This window comes from Osmerus mordax, chromosome 8 (assembly GCF_038355195.1).
Source record: "Osmerus mordax isolate fOsmMor3 chromosome 8, fOsmMor3.pri, whole genome shotgun sequence".
NCBI lineage: Eukaryota > Metazoa > Chordata > Actinopteri > Osmeriformes > Osmeridae > Osmerus > Osmerus mordax.
The window spans coordinates 2443331-2467536 of record NC_090057.1 but is presented as its reverse complement, the minus strand read 5'-3'; the positions used below and the strand labels follow the sequence as shown (position 1 = coordinate 2467536).

The 24206-nt window shown below is 47.6% G+C and overlaps 3 protein-coding genes across 5 annotated transcripts in view; 2 read left to right on the top strand and 1 right to left on the bottom strand.

Moving 5' to 3' along the window:
- Positions 1–74: 74 nt before the first annotated feature.
- On the top strand, positions 75–5540 carry ppil4 (peptidylprolyl isomerase (cyclophilin)-like 4). The gene is made up of 13 exons (XM_067242365.1): positions 75–173; positions 592–659; positions 806–870; positions 1015–1132; positions 1306–1448; positions 1781–1877; positions 2205–2321; positions 2440–2564; positions 2903–2969; positions 3674–3785; positions 4226–4322; positions 4485–4608; positions 4765–5540. Exons 1-13 carry the CDS (start codon positions 104–106, stop codon positions 4972–4974), a joined length of 1413 nt encoding a protein of 470 aa, XP_067098466.1. The 5' UTR covers positions 75–103; the 3' UTR covers positions 4975–5540.
- Positions 5541–8102: 2562 nt separating this feature from the next.
- Positions 8103–14036, top strand: LOC136948125 (ribonuclease ZC3H12A-like). 3 transcript variants are annotated; one of them, XM_067242434.1, is made up of 6 exons: positions 8103–8186; positions 9604–10157; positions 11525–11664; positions 11901–12135; positions 12305–12411; positions 12935–14036. In XM_067242434.1, the coding sequence occupies exons 2-6, from the start codon at positions 9817–9819 to the stop codon at positions 13939–13941; spliced, it is 1830 nt and encodes a 609-aa protein (XP_067098535.1). In that variant the 5' UTR covers positions 8103–8186; positions 9604–9816; the 3' UTR covers positions 13942–14036. The 3 variants fall into 3 exon arrangements, with proteins under 3 accessions (XP_067098535.1, XP_067098537.1, XP_067098536.1); XM_067242436.1 differs by having other exon boundaries at positions 8121–8186; positions 9587–10157; XM_067242435.1 differs by lacking the exon at positions 8103–8186 and having other exon boundaries at positions 9461–10157.
- A 1348-nt stretch (positions 14037–15384) lies between these two features.
- The window catches only part of tab2 (TGF-beta activated kinase 1 (MAP3K7) binding protein 2), a 23009-nt gene continuing 14187 nt past the window's right edge, over positions 15385–24206 (bottom strand). The window contains 10 exon segments of the mRNA XM_067241986.1: positions 15385–16694; positions 17523–17618; positions 18342–18435; positions 19447–19607; positions 21618–21882; positions 21884–21994; positions 21996–22202; positions 22204–22562; positions 22565–23294; positions 23829–24022. Coding sequence (XP_067098087.1) covers positions 16555–16694; positions 17523–17618; positions 18342–18435; positions 19447–19607; positions 21618–21882; positions 21884–21994; positions 21996–22202; positions 22204–22562; positions 22565–23294; positions 23829–23930 — 2265 coding nt within the window. The 5' untranslated portion in view covers positions 23931–24022 and the 3' untranslated portion in view covers positions 15385–16554.

Genomic DNA, 24206 nt, shown 5'->3' with positions numbered 1-24206 from the left:
GCGTGAAGGTTGGGCAATATCAGAAAACCCACACTAGTTAAGGCTTCGATTGAAAAACGCATGCGTAGTTAGCTCTACCCCTTTTGGTTGTGGCGACGGAAGCATGGCTGTTCTTCTTGAAACAACGTTAGGAGATATTGTTATTGATTTATTTACAGAAGAACGACCTAAGAGTAAGAATATGTATATCACTTATAATCTCAGGAAAATATTGCATGCAGAAAGACGCACCCTTATTCAGATGCGTTTAATTTAGCAAGCTACTGTAGACTACTAAATCAAGGATCATGGACGTTATTTAACTTTTTAGCTAGCTATAGCTAAACATTTAGCTTTTTAGCTAGCTACAACATTGAATTCGCTGATAAATGCTACTCTTGTGCTGGGTAAAATCACCAGGCTACCGAAACGAAACCAGACAGTATCTGCACATCCACTCAAACAGCTTTCCAATCTGGGTGCTGTAGGGTTGTGGTTAGCCAATGAATATATATTGGCATTACTATATAACTCATCTAACTATTTATTCCTTGGCTAACAGTTAATGTTCACCATGGTCATCACTTTCTGCACACTCTCATTCTCTTCCAGCTACCCTAAACTTCCTTAAATTATGCAAAATAAAATTCTACAACTACTGCCTCATCCACAATGTTCAGGTAATGTATTTTATATCTCCGTAGAAAACACGTTTACCTCTGTTTCAATAAGCATAATATTCAGTCATCTTAAACTGATTTCCTGAATAGAGCGTGATTATGGACATCTGAAGATCATCTTAAACTTGCTTGGCTGTTCCTTTTAGAGAGACTTCATTGTGCAGACTGGGGACCCGACGGGAACTGGTCGTGGTGGCGAGTCAGTCTTCAGGTCGGAAACGTACATCAATCATTCTGCTTATTTGGGCGCGTGACAAAAGCCTCTCGATTTTTTTCCTTGCTTTGGTGATGATCAATTTTAGCTGTATCGAAGATTGTGGATTTGATCCAGAATACGTGTTTTTGCTGTCATCAGCAAGCTCTATGGGGACCAGGCACGCTTCTTTGATGTGGAGAAAGTACCACGCATCAAACACAGAAAGAAGGGAATCGTGTCCATGGTAAACAATGGAAGTGACCAGCATGGCTCCCAGGTTGGTTCCACAGAATCAAACTATGACACCACAAACCGTACATTTCCCCTTTGCAAATATCTACCCTGACTGTAGAAAATACCTTCAGAGACCTGTGTGATTTGGTCACGTCACAAAAATATGTAAGACACGTCTTAACTGTTGTCATATAATGCTCACATGTGGCTCCTCAGTTCCTCATCACAACAGGAGAGAACCTGGACTACCTGGATGGAGTCCACACTGTCTTTGGGGAGGTGTCAGAGGGGATGGATGTCTTAGCCAAGATCAACGAGACCTTTGTGGACAAAGACTTCATCCCTTTTCAAGACATCAGGTGAGCAGTGTAGGTGTCACCTTGTTGGAACTATTTAACCCTTGGGCTGCCTTCGGGTCACAATGACCCGAAGGTTCACAACGACCCATCGTTGTGCTGCGACAACTTTACCCAATACAAAAACAAATAAAAAGCATTTATTTTAACCTTGGCACTGTGAGACAACCCGACGGTTAAAAGAAAAGGCTTCACTTTATTTTTGTATGAGGTAAAGTTGTCGCAACATGTGGGGGGTCACAATGACCCGAAGATAACACAAGGGTTAAACTGTGACGCGGTGATAAAATTACAAATTCCCAGAGTTGTTCTAATTCGAGCTTTCGTCATTTCAGGATAAATCACACTGTGATTCTGGAAGACCCTTTCGACGACCCTCCTGACCTTCCGGTACCTGACCGCTCCCCGGAGCCGACTAAAGAGCAGCTGGACGTGAGTGACCGCACCGTCGTGTGTTTTGTAGCTGCTATAAAGGGGGAGTCAGATGGTTGAGCGGTTGACATTATATGACATTGACATTTTCTCAATAGAAATTCCTGAGGGCGACACCAAAATTACTGCTGTTACACATAGCACTTCCATTGTGTCCATAATCAGCAAAGCACTTTCATTGCGTATTACTAATATTATTGAAATTACATAGTTATGTTTATAGTGATTTATTGGGGGGGACAAATCATATTTTTCTCAGAATGGGGGGGGTCGTGCCTCCCTGTCCCCCCCCCCCCGGAGCCTGACTTTGCCGCCTTCTGTTTGCAGAGCGGACGAATAGGTGCGGACGAAGACATCAACGATATGGAGGGGAAAGAGGCCGAGGAGCTGGATGAACTACTGAAGGAGAAGGAGGCTAAGACCCAGGCCATCCTGCTGGAGATGGTGAGGGAGACCGGGGACTGATCCTACCGCAGTGTCATAGAGAGATGTTTTCTAAATCTACGAGAGACTGCTTCCTTGTGGATATTAAAAGGTAGTGGTTTGTGTGGTTGATTTCAAGGTGGGTGACCTCCCTGATGCGGATGTGAAACCTCCAGAGAATGTGCTGTTTGTGTGCAAGCTAAACCCTGTCACCACAGACGAAGACCTGGAGATCATCTTCTCCCGCTTTGGCCTCATCAAAAGGTAAGACATTCACTTTTAGTCATTTAGCAGACGCTCTTATCCAGAGCGACTTACAGTAAGTACAGGGACATTCCCCCCAAGGCAAGTAGGGTGAAGTGCCTTGCCCAAGGACACAATGTAATTTTGTCTGGCGGGGAATCGAACCGGCAACCTTCTGATTACTAGCCCGATTCCCTAACCGCTCAGCCACCTGACTCCCTCAGATCATCATGCAGATCATCATGCAAACCTCCAAAACTCGACAGTGCTGTAACTTTCTAGATCTAGATTCCAGAATGTTGCCCCAAATAACTCAGTGTAAATGTAATTATTATTTATTTATTTTGCTTTTGGTGCAGCTGTGAGATCATCAGAGACTGGAGATCAGGAGAGTCCTTGTGCTATGCCTTTATTGAGTTTGAGAAGGTTTGTAACAGCTTTTCTAATGCTCAGATGCCTCAACACCCTGTCTGTTCTCATAGTCGGTAATATTGGAGAAAATTTGCACCTTTGCAGCTCTGGAGAAAACTGCACCTTTTTCTTTCCTTTTAAAAAAAGTTGAGAAGGACAATTTTGAGTGAGGAACAGAAGGGTAGAATTTGCAATGGCCTCTTAAATTTGATCCTTCTGTTCCTTACTCAAATGGCCTTCTCAACTCTTTTTAAAAGGAAAGAAAAAGGTGCAGTGGTCTCTTAATTTTTTCCAAAGCTGTAGTTGAATTATGATAGAGGGCGCTAGACTTCTAGTTTTGAGTGAAAAATTAAACCTATTTAGTTAGGTAATCGGCAATCGCCAGACGAACAGACAAATACGATACTAACATAAACATAATTTTAAAATTTGGTATTGGATTTTAATTTTACCGTTCGAATTTGAGCAACCTGAATTTCCGAACCTTGACTTTTTGGATCTGATTTTTATATATTTTTATATTCAATTCAATATTCAATTTTAAAGAGCTATAAATATGAATTTCAGATATGGTTTTTGAAGTACAATATTTTGATGCTATGAATTCGGTGGTTTTTAAATGTAAATATTAAGTATTCAATGCCTTTTCAAATGGAAAACATTATATCACTGATTGGCTGACAAAAATTGAACTTTGTGATACTTTTCCCTGTCTTCAGGAGGAAGACTGCGAGAAAGCCTACTTCAAGATGGACAATGTCCTCATAGACGATCGGCGCATACATGTAGATTTCAGCCAGTCTGTCTCCAAGATCAAATGGAAAGGCAAAGGTAAATAATACTGACTCACAATATCAATCATCTGTAGATAAGCGACACACTGGGAAGCACGTACACTCACGCACGCACGTGTATCTATACATAGATCTGTGTGTATATAAAAATAATCTAACAACAATCTAATCATTCAAAAGATATCTTTATTTCTCCTTTTTCTATATTTTAGAGTAATAGTAAAGAGATCAAAACAAGAAAATTATATTTGGAATTATATAGTAACCCCAAAAAGTGTAAAAAGTATTTAACCTTTGCCTGATGACAGCTTTTCATTTTCTCAACTATTGTACAATACAGTATGTATCGTAATACATAGAATATATATATATAGACATACAAACACATGCTGTATCCTGTTAGGGTGTTGTCTGCGTGTATCTTGTCTGTGCACAGAACATAAGAACTGGTAAGAACTTTATTTTCTGGTTTTGTAGGTGGAAAATATACTAAAGATGACTTCAAGGCCTATGAAAAAGATGTCGATAGCCGATCCAAGTTGGCTCTGAAAGACAAAGCCAAACCTAAACAAGAGTATCCTTGTATTTTTACAACTTTGTGAGCATTATTCAATGTTGACTTCCTTATTAACAGGAACGCCCTGGAACACCCAGTCATTTCAGAAACTTTGTTTTGGCACATCTATCAGGAAGTCTACACTCCACTTCCTTGAGTTCTCCCTAACATTCCCAAAAGCTCAAGATATGATTTGCTGTTAGAGGAGGAGGAACAGGGGCCAAGCCATTTGCACATGGACAAAAAGAACAAAGAACTCAAGCATCCCTGTGATGAGGACAGCAGGAAATTAAAGAAATCCAAGGTTAGATGACTGTTATATGGGTGAGCAACAGGTGTGCCCTGTGAGCCTGTCTTGATAGTCCTTTCACAACAAAGGTGTGATTGACCTAAAAGTGCTTAGTAATCGTGACTCCTGTAATTCACTCTCTCCAACTTGTCCCCCGGCCAAAACCTCCAGGACGGTGAGGAGAGCAGGCGGGAGAGGACAGCTGGACGTCAGCGCTCAAGGTCCCGCTCCAGGGACAGGGAGTGGGAGGGACACCACAAGCACAGCAGGCCCCGGGACAAGAACCGCCAGGACAGGGACAAAGGCCACAGCCGCTGGGACAACAGCCACAGCCGCTCTCCTAAGAAATCTAAAGACAAGGAGAGGATCCGGCACCACTGAGGGGTGCAAAGGACCATGAGGACTCATTAACGACACACAAGCCTAACTCTTTATCCCACAGACACAGAAACTTAGATACAATAGAACAGGTCTTTATTGGAAACTGCCGTTTCCGTCGACTCTTTTGACAAGTTTTGACAAGTATTCTGCTACTCGAATGGCTGGATACCTTAGGGTATAACCCTTACAAACAAGATGTCTCAAGCACACATTCCTAATCAGTCTACATACATGCATACTATGAAATATTTTAGTGGATGGATTTGACTATCCCTCTGAAGTTCATTGACGTATGTTAATCGTAAAATATGGAACGATAATTGCTTTTCAACCTGAGATGCTGGATTCCTAGGTGACTTAATAGATTCTGATAACGAACTGGAGATGAACCTCTCCCTCATGTCATGTGACAACCTGTCAGTCAAAATGTCAAAGACATTCAGTTTCACTTATACCTTCCCTCTCACCTTACAACCCATGAATAATATTCCATGTTTGTTTGGGTTTGACCTTTGACTGTAGTTTCATATGACTTTTGTACACTGAATAAATATGTACATGGAAAATGTGAGTTCTGATTTCCTTTAGTGGTGAGGGAACTCCCTGCATCACCCCCTCCTCTCTCTCATCACAAGTCATGTGACTTACCTAGAAGAGTCATGTGACTTACCTAGAAGTCGCTCACAAAATAAAATGATTTAAAAAAACATCAAACGTTCATATAAAGCTCAATAATTGGATAATATGTTAATAATATGTAGCTCAACCATAATTGTTGGTTTCTAGCAGAGTTCTCTGTTAGTATGTCTTTAATTTCTCTGTGCATACGTAATGGCTGTGGTTCTGTGTTATTAGTTCAAATGTATAATGTAGTCAACTTTATTTGATACAGCTGTAACTTACAGTTGTCCTAATGTTTTCAGTATTGACTGCATTGTTTTTTTTCCTATTGTACCTCTTTCAAGTCTTCTAGACTGTTCTAGTGCAAGCTGAGGGTCCATACCTACAGCTCACCACAGAGTTCCCAGAATCAAATGTCGTATTTGTTCCATTGACATTTCAAATCATTTTGCTTTGGAAAGGTCTTATAATGTTACGTGTTTTTTTTTTTTTTCTTCTTTCATGTGTTTTTGACTTAGAACTGAGTTTGGGGTGGAATCACAAGAGGGGAAGCCAGAAGACAATGTGGTTGAAGGTGTAAAAAAAAAAGAGAACTACCCAAATGGAAACAGTTGTTACTTACTCCCACAGATCTATCTGACATCCCCAACACATGACACCTCCACATGATCTGACAGCACCTTCTCTGTATTATAATTATGTAAATGTATTTTGTTGTCCACGATATACTTCAGTAGCTTTGCTTTTTCATTTGTTCTTTTGTTTTATCAAGAGCATTTGCACAGACAGTAAATCCCTTTATTTAACATGAGGAAAACAGGAGAAACAGGATAGTAAAAAGTTCCTTACCCAATCATAACTCAGTTATTTTGTCTCCACTGTTCTACTAACAGGTTTAAACATGTCCAAAAAGTCTTTTAACCCTTGTGTTATCTTCGGGTCATTCTGACCCATCAGTCATTGTGACCCACCGTCGTATTGCGACAACTTTACCTCATACAAAAACAAAGTGAAGCATTTTCTTTTAACCGTTGGGCTGTCTCAGACCCCCCACATTGCAAAGGTTAAAAGAAAATTATTTTTATTTGTTTTTGTATTGGGTAAACACAACGATGGATTGTTATGAACCTTTGGGTCATGTGACCCGAAGGCAGCACGAGGGTTAAAACGGTTCACTGCAGGTGTATGTCCTGCCAACACTCACTGTCTTCTCAAAAACCGTTAACAAATCCAACCTAACTAACCTCAAGGATGAAAAATGAGAACACATGTGTTCTAGAGAAATACAGTTTCCAGGAATCTTATCTGTGTCATTTGCGGGTTATCATTGTACCATCAGGCAACAATCTCGAGTTTGGGGTGTGATATGAGTGAGGGAATGGTGGAGCGAGTTCCCTCATCCAGGTGGTTTTCTTCCTAGTTGTCCTAACAATATTCCCTTATAGGAATCCTCATTGTGCTTGCTTTGTGTGTTGTCTACAGAGGCTTGTGTTACGCAAATCATCCAGGAATCTTTTGTGGTGTCATATCATTACAGAACGTAGCTTTCATTCTGCTTAGGTGTGGTAACAAAAACACATTTCATTACAGGAACTAAAATGACAAGGTAGCTATTTTTTTTATAGGAATACTCTTTACATTTAGTCATTTAGCAGACGCTCTTATCCAGAGCGACTTACAGTAAGTACAGGGACAATCCCCCCGAGGCAAGTAGGGTGAAGTGCCTTGCCCAAGGACACAACGTCAGTTGGCATGACTGGGAATCGAACTGGCAACCTTCGGATTACTAGTCTGACTCCCTCACCGCTCAGCCACCAGACTCTTTAAATCTAAGACTGACTAATTGAAGCATTGGATTGTTTATGGATTTAATTTTATGCCCTACATGGATGACCAAGTACATGATGAGGATGGTGATGATAAAATAAAATGAATAAAAACCATAGTACAAAGTCTAATGTAGACAAAGTCTAAACTGTAGTGATAGGACAACTTCCTGTTAAGTTAACGTGCTAACTGAAGATATCTAAAATCCTCTTGAGAATATGTATCGGCATGTCTGATAGTATTCTTCCTATTTAGCTCCTTCCAGCATACCCTACCAACATGGAATTATATTAAGGGGGGAAAGAATCCATACAAATACAGTGCTTCATTACTTAGCCACTTCATTCGACAATTACTCATGAATGAAATCTTTGTTTGAATCAACATGTAGTCCTCTTGATGGTCTGTTACTGTAAAACCACAGAAGAAGAGAGACCTCGGTGACTACACAGAACCAGTTGAGGGGAACACCTCATGTTTTCGGTAATCTCAAACCAAGAAGAACAGCTAATTGTGTGGGATCGTAAACCCTCAGACACCCCCTGAAGGCAGTGCTGGTTCTGGGATGAGGAAGTGGAATGATTAAATAAAGACTTGCTTCCTTGCCGACCGGCTCTGAGCCAGCCCTCAGACAACTTCCTCCTATGACTAGAATGAGCACACACACACACACGCTCAGTCAGGGTGAGGCTCATACAGCAAGCACAGAGGCTCTCTCCCGGGCAAGCCGAGGATCCAGTCCACTACTCACTGAACGTAAGAATGTAAGTACAAACACAGGCAGATCATTGACCACGCCACCAAGAATACTGTACTTTGCTTCACACTGGCCAGTGTACGTCTAGTTCAGACATGTTTGTTTGAAGCAGAAGCGATACTGCTCCAGCAGTACAGTTTGGGTGGGTATGGAGCCGTACTGGTGTGGGACCAGCTAGGAGGCGCTAACTGACTTTTTCCCTGACTTCAAGATTAGAGTGGATCTCTGAGTCTACACAGATTCTATCTTTGCGTTGAAGATGTTAAGCTGGGAAGGATGTGGTTTGGTGTAGCTTGTAGTTTTGCAAGACTGGGAGATCCATGCTGCACATAAATCTTGTGTTATCTCTGGAGTGTGAGGTTAGCTAAAGTACATTTTGAAGAATGATTAATGACTGCCTTTTCTCAGAGCCAGTGACCTGTGGCAGAATTATGCCGAGCCTGCTGTTGTTCCACGTGTGAAGTCAGATATTGACATTTGATTCTTTTGAAGCATGTATTCCTCAAACTGCTTATTTTTCACATCTTTGAACATCTTTTGATAGTTAAGTAGTATTGGGTGGAAAGCTTGAGCAAACTAAATGGATGAGAGATATGGGATTTTAAAGATAATAAAACTACATGTTCAGAAAAATACATACTGCTATACTGAATGTATAATGGAACTTGTAAGAAACACATAACTACAAATCTGTGATGTATGTTGAATGTATGGGAGTCAGGTGGCTGAGCGGTTAGGGAATAGGGCTAGTAATCTGAAGGTTGCCAGTTCGATTCCCGGCCGTGCAAAATGACGTTGTGTCCTTGGGCAAGGCACTTCACCCTACTTGCCTTGGGGGGAATGTCCCTGTACTTACTGTAAGTCGCTCTGGATAAGAGCGTCTGCTAAATGACTAAAATAAAATTTAAATAATCTATTGACTGTTATATATAGATCAGTGTTTCAAACTATAGTTAGACATGAAACACTACATTCCATTCTCAGAATAGAGCACCATTGTCAGTGCATGTTTCTACAAAGAAAGTTAAATGCGTGTTCCACTCCCAGTTCTTAGCATGAAATACCTGTATTTGTATAAGAACTCCTGGGGTTTTTCCAGACTGTTCTACAGAGGCACACATGTGAATTGAGGTGAGGGAGAATCCGTTTAAGATCTGGTCATTTGATGAAAATATCTAATTGATTCCATTTACAGTGTGTTTGTTATGAAACTGACTTCCCTCAAGTAACCTTGACAACATGAAATGAGGGCCTTTTATTGATCCATGGGGGGGGGGTTTCTCGACCAGCATGACGCAAGCATGTGTGTGCATGCGTGTGCTACCATGAGGTTGTGGCGAGGAGAGCTGCTTTTAGCATTGTGTGTCGAACCACATTCAGTGTCTAAAAACTCCCACTTCACCTCAGCCTTCCTGTGTTTACAGTGCCAGAGAATGCCGGTCTCTTCCTCCACCCCCCGTGTCGCTTGTCAGTGTTTCCAAAACTGACACCGTTGATGTGGAGTGACAAGATACAAGTAAGCAACGAGAAGGATCCCCCCAGCAGACAGTCCTGAGAGAGAGAGAGAAGCAGGGAGGAGGAACAGCTCCCCAACGCAGACACACACACACACAGGCATCAGAGAGCCCTGTGTCAGCATGGACCACAAGCAGGGCAGAGTGGAGCGCTTCCTCAAGCTGGGCTACTCCCACAGGGACATCCTGCGGGTGTTGGAGAGCCTCCACCACGAAGCCCAGACCAACGACATCCTGGAGGAACTGATCAAGACCTGCCAGACCAGCAGCTCCACAGACACCACGAGCTCCACACCCAGCCGGCCTGCCCACAACAGCCCTCAGTTGATCCCCAGAGGATGTAGTCCACCACAGGCCAGCACCAGCTCCAGCCCACCACCCCTCCAGCTCAGAAACTCAGCAGAAAGAGACTCCACTGGCGGCTTTAGACCGGTGGTCATCGATGGGAGCAATGTGGCCATAAGGTAGGCTCCAGGAACTTTGTAGATTTATCCCTATAAAAGATTAACCCTTATGCTGCCTTCGGGTGCTGCGACAACTTTACCCAATACAAAAACAAATAAAAAGCATTTTATTTTAACATTCGCGCTGTGGGGGGTGTTAGACAGCCCGACGGTTAAAAGAAAATGCTTCACTTTATTTTTGTATGAGGTAAAGTTGTCGCAACACGTGGGAGCGTCACAAAGGTTAAGAAACTGAATCATGTCTAATGTTTGAGTGTCACAATGTTTTTGTTCGGTGTACAGGACTCTGCAGGTACTTACAGTTGTGTGTGTGTGTGTCACACTCCCATATCAACTTCAGTTCCATTTCACAGATTATATTCCCCCCACTTCCTCATGAAGTGAGTAGGAAGTGAGAGTGGTGTGTCTGTGTGTCTGTGAAACACAAAGAGGAATCTGTGGTGGCAGGCAGGTGGCCTAGCACTTCTGAAAACTGAAAATCCAGTCCCAGTAATAGTAGTGTGAAATAACGGCTAATAATTCATCAGTGGAATACTCACTGAGTACACTCAGGAATTGGGTAAAAAAAAAAATAAAAAAAATAAAAAAAAATGGAAAAGCTCAAAGCTCTTTTTAATACAAAGACATTTCTTTATAATATTCTTTGTGCTTGCATAATACCATTGTAGTGCTTCTCTGGTTTGTCAGGTATCAGACCCCTCCCTAATGGTTTTGGATGTCACAAGGTCTCGTCTCCGGTAGCCTGTTATATGCAAAGCAACCTGCCACTTCCTGTTAGAGTACAGAAGGGAAAGCCCAATGTTCCATACTGCTGCCTTCAGCCACAAACACCTTCTATGAACATGTGAGGCCCCTCCACATGATCATGTTACGGTGGGGAGGGAAGCTGTTGTAGCAAGACACTCATCCAAGAGTTCATAGTGCCTTCAAATGGCTTTAGGATTCCACATTGTCTCATCTGACATCTCTGAAACCTTACCCGGATCAGGGCAGATACTATCACACAGGAAGTTGTAGCTGTGATATTGTTCAAAATTTCAGATTGATATCTTCAGTTGATGTTTAATAATAGTAACTTGCAAGCATAGAGTACATAGCTACAGTTCTACGTAAGAACTGAGGAGTGCTGAGAAGAAAAAAATACCCTTTTACTTCCTGCTTTTCCAGTTTCACGATTTTCTAGAAATATATTTTTGTTTCTTTGAAGTTTCTTAAATAACTTCAGGCCATGTTCCTTTTGGTACGGTTCTGCGTTCACATGATATGGAATTATTGACTCACAGCTTAGTTCCTGAAAAGGGTCGAAGAGACGTCCTTGTCAAACAGAAAAGGGAAGCTAATGTTGTGCTGTTGTCCCCTTTCCGCAGCCATGGCAACAAGAAGTTGTTTTCGTGTCGCGGGCTGCAGCTGGCTGTGAGGTGGTTCTGGGAGAGGGGTATCCGTGACATCACTGTGTTCGTGCCTCTTTGGAGGAAGGAGCAACCACGCCCTGAGGCCCCCATCACAGGTGAGATTCCTGCTTTAACACCTGACCAGGGCGAGGTGGCACTGTGTAGCTGCTGTTCAATACTAAAAATAGGCCAGTACAGAGGTATTTTACATCACAGAAAGTAACTTCGGATGTTTAACTCTGGAATGCAAACACACCACTAGATCGCTATTAAGAACCGCTAACGTGCTTATCAGCGTTGGTCTCATCTTGATGATTCATATGTTGACAAATCCAAATCTTAAAATCTTCAGATCAGCACATCCTGCATGACTTGGAGAAGAGGAAGATCCTGGTGTTTACCCCGTCTCGCTGCGTTAACGGGAAGCGGGTGGTGTGCTACGACGATCGCTACATCATCAAACTGGCCTACGATTCTGACGGCATCATCGTGTCCAACGACAACTACCGTGACCTGCAGATCGAGAAGCCCCAGTGGAAGAAGTTCATTGAGGAGAGGCTGCTCATGTACTCCTTTGCCAATGACAAGTAAGACCGAAAGCTGAGAATGAAACTGAAACAGACTGCGTTGGCAGGCAGTAATCACTTTTGGGTGAAACTATAGGGAGCATATATGACTTCTGTTTGTACCCTAAAAATAACCGAACAATGATGAGAAAAAAACCTTCAAACAATTAATAACAATTTTACATTTAAGGTTCATGCCACCAGACGATCCGCTGGGAAGAAATGGACCAACGATTGACAACTTTCTAAGGAATAAGCCCTGGACCCTGGAGAACAAACAGCAGCATTGCCCATATGGTAGGTACAGAAGAATGCCCCTCTGTCCTGGTGTCCTGTCAGACCCTTTTCCATTCACTAGAGGGAGTTATTTGTAACACATCCAACTTGAACATGCTACGTGGGATGTGATTAGCAGTGTGGGTAGTTGTGATTTCTCCTGGCTGCCTGTCAGTCAGTTGGCACTGAGCGAGTGGCTCGTCTCCAAGGCTGCAGTGCGCTGCTTACAAACAAAAGATACCTTTTCATCAATCCTCTGGCAAATACATCCTTAGAGCAAACGTCAGGCCTGGGATTAGTCCTGTAAATCGAGTACAGATGACCCTCAGCCCTGCACTGTGTACCTAGGAAACAAAAGTAGGCAAGAGCTTAGATCTAATTGGTTTGCCTAGCTAAGTGTGTTTACAGTTCTGCAGACAGAAGGGAAGAGGCTTACAGTGCACTCAGACACTCACAACTTCCTTGTTGACAGTCTCTTTAAGGGATAGAGGATTACATCTGTTGGCTGCGCTTTGAAAGCCTATCTCTTATTTGTTTCTTCCAGGAAAGAAGTGTACTTACGGAGTGAAGTGCAAATTCTACCACCCAGAGCGTTCCAACCAATCACAGCTGTCCGTGGCAGATGAGCTGCGAGCAAAGAGCAAGCCTGCAGCAGAGAGAGAGCAGCCGTATGTCCTCCCAGCTGGGAGTCAGGGGAGCGGTCAGGAGACACTTATGTACACAGCCCCGTATCACGAGCCTGACCGCGCCACTCAGCAGTACAGATATCCCTCCACCCCGCCTCCAATTAGAACAGAGGACCATTCCCACAGGTCCTCCTCTTGTGAACTGTTCACCCAGCAGAGAGACTCAGGAAGCCCTGGTCTGCTGCATCCGCCCAGCCTCCGCCTCTGCCCCAGCCCTCGCCTCTGCCCCAGCCCCCGCCTCTGCCCCAGCCCGGACACAGACGAGGCCTTCGGGTCCATGGACAGCTCCTTGTCCAGGCTCTATATTCAGGACTCTTCCAGGAGCTACCCCAAGGGTGTGTCCTACGCCTACAGCAGCGGGGTGGCGGGATGCAGCCAGGGCAGCGAAGACTGCTACTACAGCTTCGGGATACAGGGGCACCTCTCCTCGGGGGGCTACCACACCCCCGGCAGGGTGCCTCAGTGTGGCTGTGACCGGCCTCGCTCCTGTAAGCTCCCAGCATGCAACCAAGTCGTCTACGGCCAGCAGACACACCTCCGGGCCCCGTCCCTGCCCTCCGCAGGGAGAGGCTCCTACCCAGGCCCGTTCCCCAGAGATGAGAACGCCCTCTTGGGCTACTACTCACCCCGGCACAGCCACAGCCTTCCAGACTACCCCTGGGGCCAGTGCCCCTCTGACGTGGGGGCAGGGCTTAGGGAAGACTGCTTCTCGGGTGAGGACAGAAGGAATGTAAGCATCCAGCTGAGTACCCTGTTCCCTCAGAGCATGGTGGAGCAGGTGATGAGCCAGTACCCACACATCTTGGACATGGACAAGCTGGTCCCTCTCATCCACAGCTTCAGAACCAGCCACTGCTCCTTCTGAGGTAGCAGTCTCCTGATTTCATTCTTCCATAGCATTAAAACATGCCAAAGTAACAATTCCTCAGGAGGAAGCTTGAAAATGTAGCAGCCTCATCTGTATTTCTCGTGATTTGTACAAGTGCAATGCACTACTCTTTACGGATGCTATTTTATTTTGCACCTAGCATTGGCCTGGAGATGCCTGGAGATTATCAAAACAGCAAGTGCTGTTTTTCTATGTAGCCTCAAAATGAGGAAAGCTATACTAAAGAATTGAAGGGCTAGTTGCCTGTACTTGATATACCGAATGATACTTTCCTGAATGTTTCATGATTTTGTAATACGTTAAATAAAAGTACTTATTTTTATTATTGTCTATTGTGTTTTTTGTATCATACTTTAGAGGATTAAAGAAAAAGCTTTCTTCACTCACCACTTAGTTATTGTCACCAACTTTGTGCGTCTTTAGCGCCATCTACTGGAGAGAAGAGGAATAGGGCTTCCAAAGGAAACGAAATGCGAGTCGATTCCAGATCGATCGAAGAGGAAGAGAATTTCAGAATAGATTTTTTTTTATTTTTACAAATAACTTATCTGTTACAAAGACAGTTTTCCCAGCTAAAATCAAAAACACTTTAGATATCCAATTTATTATTTTTTAATTAATAAAACATGTATGAACCAATTTCACACAGAGCTGCAGATCAAGCTTTCTTTGGTTTGTCTTTGGTTTACGAGAAATAGTATCGCATAAGTGCTTAAGAGACAACTACTGATTTTAGACTACGATTTCTTAAATTGATCGCTTTTTCTCCAACGATAATCTGTTTTGGTTTTGAAAATGGCATCTTGATTTGTGAACGCACAGATTATCAATACAAACACCTAAGGCAGTAATGTGAGGCAGCATATCGCATGTGAAAAACGATTCCACAATTAGGGTAAAGTAATTAAAATAGTAAACTTTGAAACCATCCTCGTCAAGCAGAAGCTTCACAAGACAAATGAAACCCAATAAGAGTAAGATTGTACAAAGAGGACAGTTGTTTTTATAATGTTTGAAATAACCACTGTCATTTTTGTACTGTATTGTTTTGTGGAGTTCCTCAACAATTCTGTGAGGGAGAATACAGGTCACATATCCCTACATAAATATTTCTTGATTGGAAACAGGAATACTTAAAACATTAAAACATATTCATCCTGATCTTTGGTACACTCATGAAAACCCAATTTATACTGCATAGCAACTACGCATATTCTGAAAGCCATCAGGAAACAGTTGCCTTTCACCAAACTGTACAGGGAGGAACACCTTACAATATAATAGGATACAATTCCATCTTACATGCTTCTGTTTAGATGTAATTGGTTTGGATGAACCGTCCATGAGTCTCTTCTGGCACGAAGGTGTCAAAGTCCCCAAATATTAAACCTACATTCCAGTTGTCAGATAAGATGGCAGTTTGTCATTTGCTTTTTTTTTTTTTTTTTTTTTTGCCAGTCCAAGATCTCTGGCGTCCACGAAATTCCTCCATCTCTCGACTTTCCTGCATCCGCAGATCGTACACGAGAAGGTCTGCGTTTACAGAGCGGTGAAGAACGCAGTGGCGCCGAAGCTTTGGGGCTGCGTTCGTTTCCACTGACGTACTGCTCTGCTACAGCGACGCTTCAAATCTCACAGAAATCAAGTAAAAGCTTAAAGAGGGACAGCGTGCTTATTTGTTGAAGGCACAAAAAAAGACAAAAACAAAAGCTAATAAAGTCTATAAAGCTATACTTACAGGAAATACAAGTGATTCATAGTGTGAGGAAGAAGAAGGCATTTAAGGCACATTCTAAAAAGATGTACAGTGAAAATCTCAAGGGCATCTCTTCCCTTCATGTACTGTACACGCATGCAATTTAGTTTCCTTTTTGGGGGGGTTTGTTTCCTGTAGATCGAAGAGACGCAGCCTCGAAAGGGGCACTACTTGGAAGGGCGAGAGGCAAGTTTTGGTGGCAGTAACAAAGCTAGCTTCCCCTTATCATCCGGTAGAAACAGCAACCAAACTAAAAGTAGTCTGTTCGTTTTCCCTTCAGGTGGCAGCTGTGGCGGTTCCCAAGTTCCCATGCCTGATTGTGCCGCCACAGAAGAAAAAAAATAATAAAATACATCAGCAAAGGTACGCAGGCACCCATGTTGGTTTGTTGTTGACGTGTGCAAGTTTTTCTTTGTGTGTGTGTTTGTGCCATGACCCTACAGGACAACATTCTGATAATACTGTAAATAGAAGCAGTGAGGCCTCCCCTTGGGTAATGTTGCCTTTTAAGTGTGTGTGTGTGTGTGTGTGTGTAGGAGGTGGGGGATGGAGGATGGACCCCACGCATGCAGAGTTTCCAAGAGAAGGTATGGTCATCCAAGTCTGCTGTCTCTGCTGAGTCACTAACCACCTGTAAACACTATCCAGTCCAGCCTTCGATGGACAGCATTCAACAAACCATGGAGGGGAAAGAAACAAGCCACATTGGGGGAAAAAAAAGCAACTAACCCTGTCCATTTTCATCCAACTAGAAGAAAAAAAGGCCTTTCTAGTATTGTATATATTTTTTTGCTCTGCTGGAAGGCGGAGGGAGATAGGGAGGCGTGTGTGGCTCAGAAGTGCCGGGGGAAGTCACACTGTTCACAGCGGTTGAGGGCGGGGTGGTTGAGGAACGTGCAGGCCGTGCAGTTCCAATGCGTCCCCTCGTCCTCCTCCTGGCCTGATACCGTCCTTACACCCTTACTGCTCGAGTCTGCAGCCGGGAGACAGAGAGAGGAGTCACCACACCACACGGATACACACACACACACACACAAACACACTGTCATCCACGGATACAACATCACACAATCACAGGAGGGTAATCTACCAAACACACACATCACATCCGTCACAAACAAGAGTGAGGAGGTGAGCGTCTGACTGTTCAGAGAGGTGTTCAGGGACAGAGGGGGAGGCCCCAGCATGAGGAGGACAGAGAGGTGCAGAGACATGCAGAGGGGGGACAGACGGAGGGGAGAAGAGCCGGCGGTGGAGGAGGAGGGACAGAGGTACCAACCCAGAGGGAGAGCGGGGGGAGGGGCGGGGGGAGAGGCGGGGGAGGGCTCCATGGTGAGCTTGGAGGTGACATTGAATCTACACCCTCTCCTGTCAGTCCCCTGGCCCTCTGGATCTGAACAGGCCACACAGGAAGGAGCGATGGAGGGAGGGAGCGATGGAGGGAGAGAGGGAGGGAGCGATGGAAGGAAAACAAAGGAGACAGAGCAGAGATGAAGAAACACAGTGGATGATACGAAACACAGAACCAACTGGAACGTTACGGAAAATCCAGAAGGAGCATATTACATGAGAGAGGACACGATCATGAAACACTTTGATTGAAAGAGCCTCGAACACAAATCCAAGTTTCTAAATGACAAACGTCAAACTATAAAACTTCATAGGCAGGCAAACGGAGAATCGAGCGAGAGAGCGAGAGAGAGCGAGAGAGAGAGAGAGAGAGAGAGAGAGAGAGAGAGAGGGTGATTGGAACCAGAGAAGGGTTGTCAAGAGGGCATCATACAGCCTTCTCTAAACTTACCAACAGATAAAGTACCTTTAGGTTTGGGTGGGACAGGACCTAGGAAGCCAATGTTGTCATAGAAGTTATAAATGAGACTGGGGTTGAAGTGTGGTCCTGCAACCAATGAAAAACAGGGATTTCAATCTCTTAACCCCCACAGAGTTTGAGACAAAATCCTAAGAACCACTAGAAGCTGACTGACCCCGAGTCAGTGGGATGCCCATCATTAAATCCTAACACCTTAGGAAAGAACACTGCTAAACAGAAAAGAATAAAAGGAAAAACGGTGAAAACAAGGCCGTAACGTTTGACGTGGGGCAGCAGTGTCTCCTAGGCCACCTGTGAGTGGCTAACTACTGCGCTGGTGAATGAGACTGTGGGCCGCGAGGTCCTACCAGGGGAGCGATAAATCCCTTATTACCATCCAGCTACAGGATGCAATTCAGGAAACAACTGGTAGTTAACATTACAATGGCAGCACCTTGACAGCGCGTGCAGAGGGGATGTGACCAGGAACAGCAGGTCTACTGAGCCCCCCCCCCCCCCCCCTCTCTCTCACCACCCCCACTAACCACCACACCCACCACACTGAGCCCTGTCGCTGGAGGACAAAGGCCAGCTACACCACCCCCCCCCCCCCCCCGCCTCCTTGCAAAGGTACAATAAAGAGATATGCAGCATTTACAAACCCTTGCCAATAGGCTGAATTCCAGTGCTTGCATTCCAACCACCCACACACAGACACACACACACACTCACACACACACAGCTGGTGGTACACACACCGGCGGTACACCACATGGCACAAACACCCCCACGGTGGGCCAAACTTCCTACCTCGTGTTTGAAGGAGATCGATTTCTTTGGTTAAGCAGTCAATGTCGATCTGCAGTATCCTGTTTTTGCATCGCAACTGCTGCATTTCCTCAATCTGACAGAGAAGGAAACAGGGTCATGTGAAGCACGAGGTGACAGATGCGGAGGCTGAGATGTGCTGTCTGAATCACAAGCCTGTACAAGCCACCGAGGAGCACACTGGGCCACAAGTCTCACACTGGGACAACTACAGGTCTGCTAGATCTCTCTCTCACACACACACACACACACACACACTCTATTGAGATCAACACCAGGCTCTTAACCTCCCCCACACACACACAGATGTTTTCCTCTCAATTAAAACTCCAGAGTAACTGCAAATTAGCTGATTCAACATTCAGTCAAAGCAGCTTGATCCGGCTCTGAGGTGAACATAAACATGACTTAAGAAACACGGTTTCCTCGAAAATAAAGCAAACATACTGGAAGCCCTGGAGAATTTTTTTTTTGTGTGTGTTATTTTGTGGTGATTCATCATGATTCATTCAACAGCAAATATGGACACAAGTATAAAAAAATAAAAATACAAAAAGAGAGAGAGGTTCTTGTCAAGTCAGAGATCTGCCAGGACATGTTATTAACCTGTCCTGAAAACAACCTATAATCATCTCCTGCATCCCGGCAGCACAGGGGAGGCGGAGGGAGAGGGGGGAGGAGGAGAGAGGGGGGAGGAGGACTTACAGAGGGGAGGAGGAGGGAGGGAGGGGGGCAGGAGGGAGGGGGGGCAGGGAGGGGGACTTACAGAGGGGAGGAGGAGGGAGGGAGGGAGGTGAGGAGGATTTACAGAGGGGAGGAGGTGGAGGGAGGGGAGGGGGGAGGGAGGGGGTGGAGGAGGGAGGGGGGAGGAGGAGGGGAGGGGGACCTACAGGGGGGAGGAGGGGGGTGAGAGGGGGGAGGGAGGGAGGGGTGGAGGGGAGGGCGGAGGGAGGATAGAGGGGGGAGGAGGAGGGAGGGGGAGGGGGAGGGGGACTTACAGGGGGGAGGCGGAGGGAGGGGGGGAGGAGGAGGGAGGGGAACTTACAGGGGGGAGGAGGGGGGGAGGGGGAGGGGGAGGGAGACTTACAGAGGGGATCTGAGAAACAGAGTTGGAGCGTTCTAGTCTTCTCCTGGTGAGGTCGTTCTCCATCTCGTTCACTTCCTCTTTTAGCTTCTCCAGTTTCTTCTTCTTCAACTCCAGCTCGTGCCACAGCCTTTCCATACGAGCCTTCTGGTGGACTAGCAGGGCTGCGAGAGAGGGAGCACACACACACACACACATTATACGTCTCAGAGACACTGTGGGAAAATGGGAGAGCTAGAATCTCATAGTAACTATCCCTCCATGCCTGGAGTCTAAGAACGGTCTGTTTGTGTACAACAGCGTAAACCTTTGTTCCTCAAGAAATATAAACCTCCTGCCTCGGGACAACAAGCTGTCAAACACAACAGCTAAGCCCCCCACCTCACTCCCTCTTCCCCCCCACCTCACTCCCTCTTCCCCCCCCACCTCACTCCCTCTTCCCCCCCACCTCACTCCCTCTTCCCCCCCCCACCTCACTCCCTCTTCCCCCCCAACCTCTCTCCCTCTTCCCCCCCACCTCACTCCCTCTTCCCCCCCACCTCACTCCCTCTTCCCCCCCCCACCTCACTCCCTCTTCCCCCCCCACCTCACTCCCTCTTCCCCCCCCACCTCACTCCCTCTCCCCCCCTCCTCACTCCCTCTCCCCCCCCTCCTCTCACTCCCTCTCCCCCCCCTCCTCTCTCCCCCCTCCCCCCTCCGGCAGACACTTCCAAACCAGAGAGCTGTGTCCTCCAGCCTGGTAGTCATGTGACGCAGGAATGCCTGCGTGTAGGAGATAAGCAGCAGCAGAGCGTTGTTGCCGCGGCAGCAGGAGAAGCTCCGCGCGGTCGCCACGGCAGCGCCAGGGGATAGGCCACAGACACTGACTCACGCGTAATCCAGTCAGAAGTCCAAAAAAGGAAAAGCCTGCGCTCCGACGCGCCTGACTCACCCTGCAGGCCTGCAGCAGCCTCAGGCAGGGTGACACTGCACACGCAGGGTTAACCCCTCTACCCGCCCCCTCCCCCCTCTCGCCCCTAGCCACTCCCCCCTCTCTCCCTCTCGCCCCCCTGCACCACCCCCCTCCCCCTCCACCACTCACCTTCCCCTCTATCCCCCCCTCTATCCCTCCCTCTCCATTAGATCACATGAAAACTTTAAAAGCTTTTTTATGAGAACTGGTGTACAGTACACACAAAGCCAAAAAGAAAACATTAAGTGTCAATATTATGAAAATCTAACTTGGAAAACACAGGCTTCAAGCATACTTAATAGTAAAAATGGCTTCCTTGGCAGGATGGAGTGGAAAAAGCAATTACTTCTGGTGGGCAAGACCCTATATGATTCAGTATTGTTACTGAGGCAGTGCTGTTCTGAGTGTCCACATTCTCTTCTGAAATAGGATGTTGACTCTCATCTGTCACTTTCACAAGTCGTCTTCACATGACATGATCCAAGCAAACATCAGCAGAACTAACATCCACCCAGATGCATCTTACTGGGTGGGCTTGGTTACCCAGTCGCACAGCACAACAGAGGAGCCTGCTAGGGCGTCCAGGCCTGTCTGTGTACATCACTCCTCACAGACAGAAAACTAGGGTTAGGGTAAGCCCCAAACCCCCAACACCACACCCCTAACCTCTCACCCCTAACACCAAACCCATAACGCCTAACCCCTACCCTCTAACCCCAACCCTTAACCTCTACCCTAAACCCCTCACCTCTAATCTGCTTGGGGAGTCAGGTGGCTGAGCATTTAGGGAATCGGTCTAGTAATCTGAAGGTTGCCAGTTCGATTCCCGGCCATGCAAAATGACGTTGTGTCCTTGGCAAGGCACTTCACCCTACTTGCCTCGGGGGTATGTCCCTGTACTTACTGTAAGTCGCTCTGGATAAGAGCATCTGCTAAATGACTACATGTAAATGTAATCTCTACCCTCTAACCCCTCACCCCTACCCTCTACATTTACATTCATTAACCCCTACCCTCTAATTCCTAACCCCTACCCTGTAACTCCTAACCCCTACCCTCTAACCTCTAACCCCTCACCTCTAACCCCTACCTACCCTTTAACCTCTAACCTCTAAGCCCTCACCTCTAAGCCCTCACCTCTAAGCCCTCACCTCTAAGCCCTCACCTCTAACCCCTAACCCCCTCAGAAGCACAACAACAGAGAGCGTCCGGGGGCTCTCACCTTGTGTGTACGCTGCGTCGTCTGAGCCTGTGCTGGGGCGTCGTGCCTCGCTGGGGCGCTCCCTGTGTGAGGCCAGGGGCTCAGCCTCCGGCTCCACAAAGTGGTGGTCGGAGGGGAGGCTGAGGAGGTTGGTGGGCTCGAAGGTGGGGGACACCACACCGGGGGAGACCGCGGGGGGCTTGTTGGGGGACACAGTGATTTTGAAAGTGTACTTGGTGTTGGGCTGGGTGACCACCACCCGTGGGGAGGCGGGCGTCCCCCCCCCCGCCCATGGAGGCGCGGGATTTAGGGGGGTGATGGTGGATGTAGGCGGGGCCCATGCTCATCTGGCCCCCTATGTTCCTGGCCCCCGGCGGGCCCTGCATGGGGGGGTTGGCGGGAGATGTAGACGGTGGGGGGGTTCCTCCCCCCTCCCTCGTCGCTGGAGGCGTTAGCAGAAATGTAAAACTTGGGCTGCGAGCGGGAGCCTGTGGGGGCCATGACGGCCTCGTCGGCGGGGGGAGGAGCAGCTACAGGGGGAGGGCTGGCGGAGATGTAAACAGTGGGCTGGCTGCGGCTCAGCCCAGGGCCCCCGATGGAGAGGGGGGGCCGTGGAGCCGCTGGCCGCCCCCACGGAGGAGGAGGAGGAGGGGCAGGAGGAGGAGGTGGAGCGGGGGCCGCTGCTGGTGCGCAGCACGGCCGTGGTGGTGGTGGAGTTGCTCCTCTGAGGAGACTCTAGTTTGATCTCTATCTGGTTCTTGCGCGGCCCAGTGGAGATGTTCTGGATGTTGTACTGGCTGAAGGAGGCCAGGGAGGTGGGCATGACCGTGGAGGAGACCCCAGAGGAGGCCTGCCCGCTGGACGGGGCCTGGAGGATGGAGGGGGCCTGGGGGTTGGTGGGGGAGCTGATGGGCATGTAGACGTGGGAGGTTTTCTGGCCCTGGGACTGGTGCTGTGAGGAGGAGGGTGCTGGGAGGAGGAGGGTGCTGGGAGGGGGGCGGCGCCTGCCCAAGAGCCGGGCAGAGAGGAGGGGTGGGAGATCTGGTAGATCTGCTGCAGGGGCTGGGAGGTGGGGCTGTACTGGGCCCGGCCGGCCTGCTGCTGCTGGTGCTGCCGGGTGCTGCCGGGCTGGGTGACGTAAGGCCTGATGTAGATGGAGTTCCCCACTGGACTGCCCAGGCCTGACTGGGGCCCGCCGTGTATGTGCAAAGAGGTGGGGGTGTTCCGGCCCGTCTGGATGTTGGGCGCCAGGGTCACAGTGATGGGGTTGAAACGAGGGGTCTGCTGGGGGCCCATGGTCTGCCCTTTGCCCCCCAGCTGGTACAGCCCCAGGTGCTGCGGAGGCTGGGGCTTGCGCTTGTGCTCCATCGCTCCGAACACATTGAGGCTGGAGGGCACCTGAACGGGGGCCGACTGAGGCTCCTGCTGGAAGAAGTCTCCGCTGGGGGGCTGTCCCCCCTGGAGGGGCCCGTCGCTCAGGCTGTGGGACAGAGTCCTGCTGCCGTTCATCCTCAGGTTGTCTCTCACAGGGGCCGCATGCACATTATGAGACTGCAGGCCCAGGTTCAGCTGGGTCATGTGATTCCGGAGCCCGGGGTAGCTGGGGTCGTCGGGGATGAGGAGGTTCTCTTCGCTGTACAGGAAGCCCAGACTCACCTTGGACAGGTACTCACAGCAGGCGTCCAAACTGTTGTTGTTCTGGAGAGTGGGGGAGAGACAGAGAGAGGGAGAGACAGAGAGAGGGAGAGACAGAGAGAGGGAGAGAGACAGAGAGAGGGAGAGAGACAGAGAGAGAGAGAGACAGAGAGAGGGAGAGACAGAGAGAGGGAGAGACAGAGAGAGGGAGAGACAGAGAGGGAGAGAGAGAGAGAGGGAGGGAGAGAAAGGGAGAGAAAGAAGGGAGAGAGAGACAGAGAGAGGGAGAGAGACAGAGAGAGGGAGAAAGAGAGGGAGAGAGGAGAGAGGGAGGGAGAGAAAGGGAGAGAAAGAAGGGAGAGAGAGACAGAGAGAGGGAGAGAGAGAAAGGGAGAGAAAGAAGGGAGAGAGACAGAGAGAGGGAGAGAGAGAAAGGGAGAGAAAGAAGGGAGAGAGAGACAGAGAGAGGGAGATCACGTTGGTTCTATTGACACATGGAGCAGGGCATCGACTGACCCGTCACAGCTGGACAGGCTGAAACAGGTACGCGGGTCTGATGACACGCTCACACAGTGTGACCTCTGACCTGTGACTCACCTGCCGTACACAGTGGGACACGACACCCTCGGGAACCTCAGGGAACTTCTGGAGCAGCTCGTGCAAAACCTGAACGTCAATCTGGCGGCTTCCCTGGGCCATTCGTGTAGTGCCAGGTCAGGGAGGGTGGCGGCGCTCTGGTCAGCTCACTGAGCGGGCCGTGGGGTCAGCACGCCACACAGCTGCAGCATTGTCTGGAAACATTCAGAGAGACACCGAGGAGGTTAGCTTCTCTGATCCCCACAGTTCCATCTCTCCGTCTCCCCCGGAAACCAGGAGAGCCGGCTCGTGCTGAGAGAGGGCGCGCGCTGGGAGGGCGCGCGCCGGGAGAGAGCGCGCCGGGAGAGAGCGCGCCGGGAGAGAGCGCCGGGAGAGAGC

Bases quoted from the DNA above. Each gene is read 5' to 3' on its own strand.
- LOC136948125 (XM_067242434.1), top strand. From the start codon at position 9,817: ATGGACCACAAGCAGGGCAGAGTGGAGCGCTTCCTCAAGCTGGGCTAC. The intron at 11,665-11,900 runs GTGAGATTCCTG...TAAAATCTTCAG, and splicing joins CCCTGAGGCCCCCATCACAG to ATCAGCACATCCTGCATGAC. The intron at 12,136-12,304 runs GTAAGACCGAAA...TTTACATTTAAG, and splicing joins TACTCCTTTGCCAATGACAA to GTTCATGCCACCAGACGATC.
- ppil4 (XM_067242365.1), top strand. From the start codon at position 104: ATGGCTGTTCTTCTTGAAACAACGTTAGGAGATATTGTTATTGATTTA. The intron at 1,133-1,305 runs GTTGGTTCCACA...GTGGCTCCTCAG, and splicing joins GTGACCAGCATGGCTCCCAG to TTCCTCATCACAACAGGAGA. The intron at 2,322-2,439 runs GTGAGGGAGACC...GTTGATTTCAAG, and splicing joins AGGCCATCCTGCTGGAGATG to GTGGGTGACCTCCCTGATGC.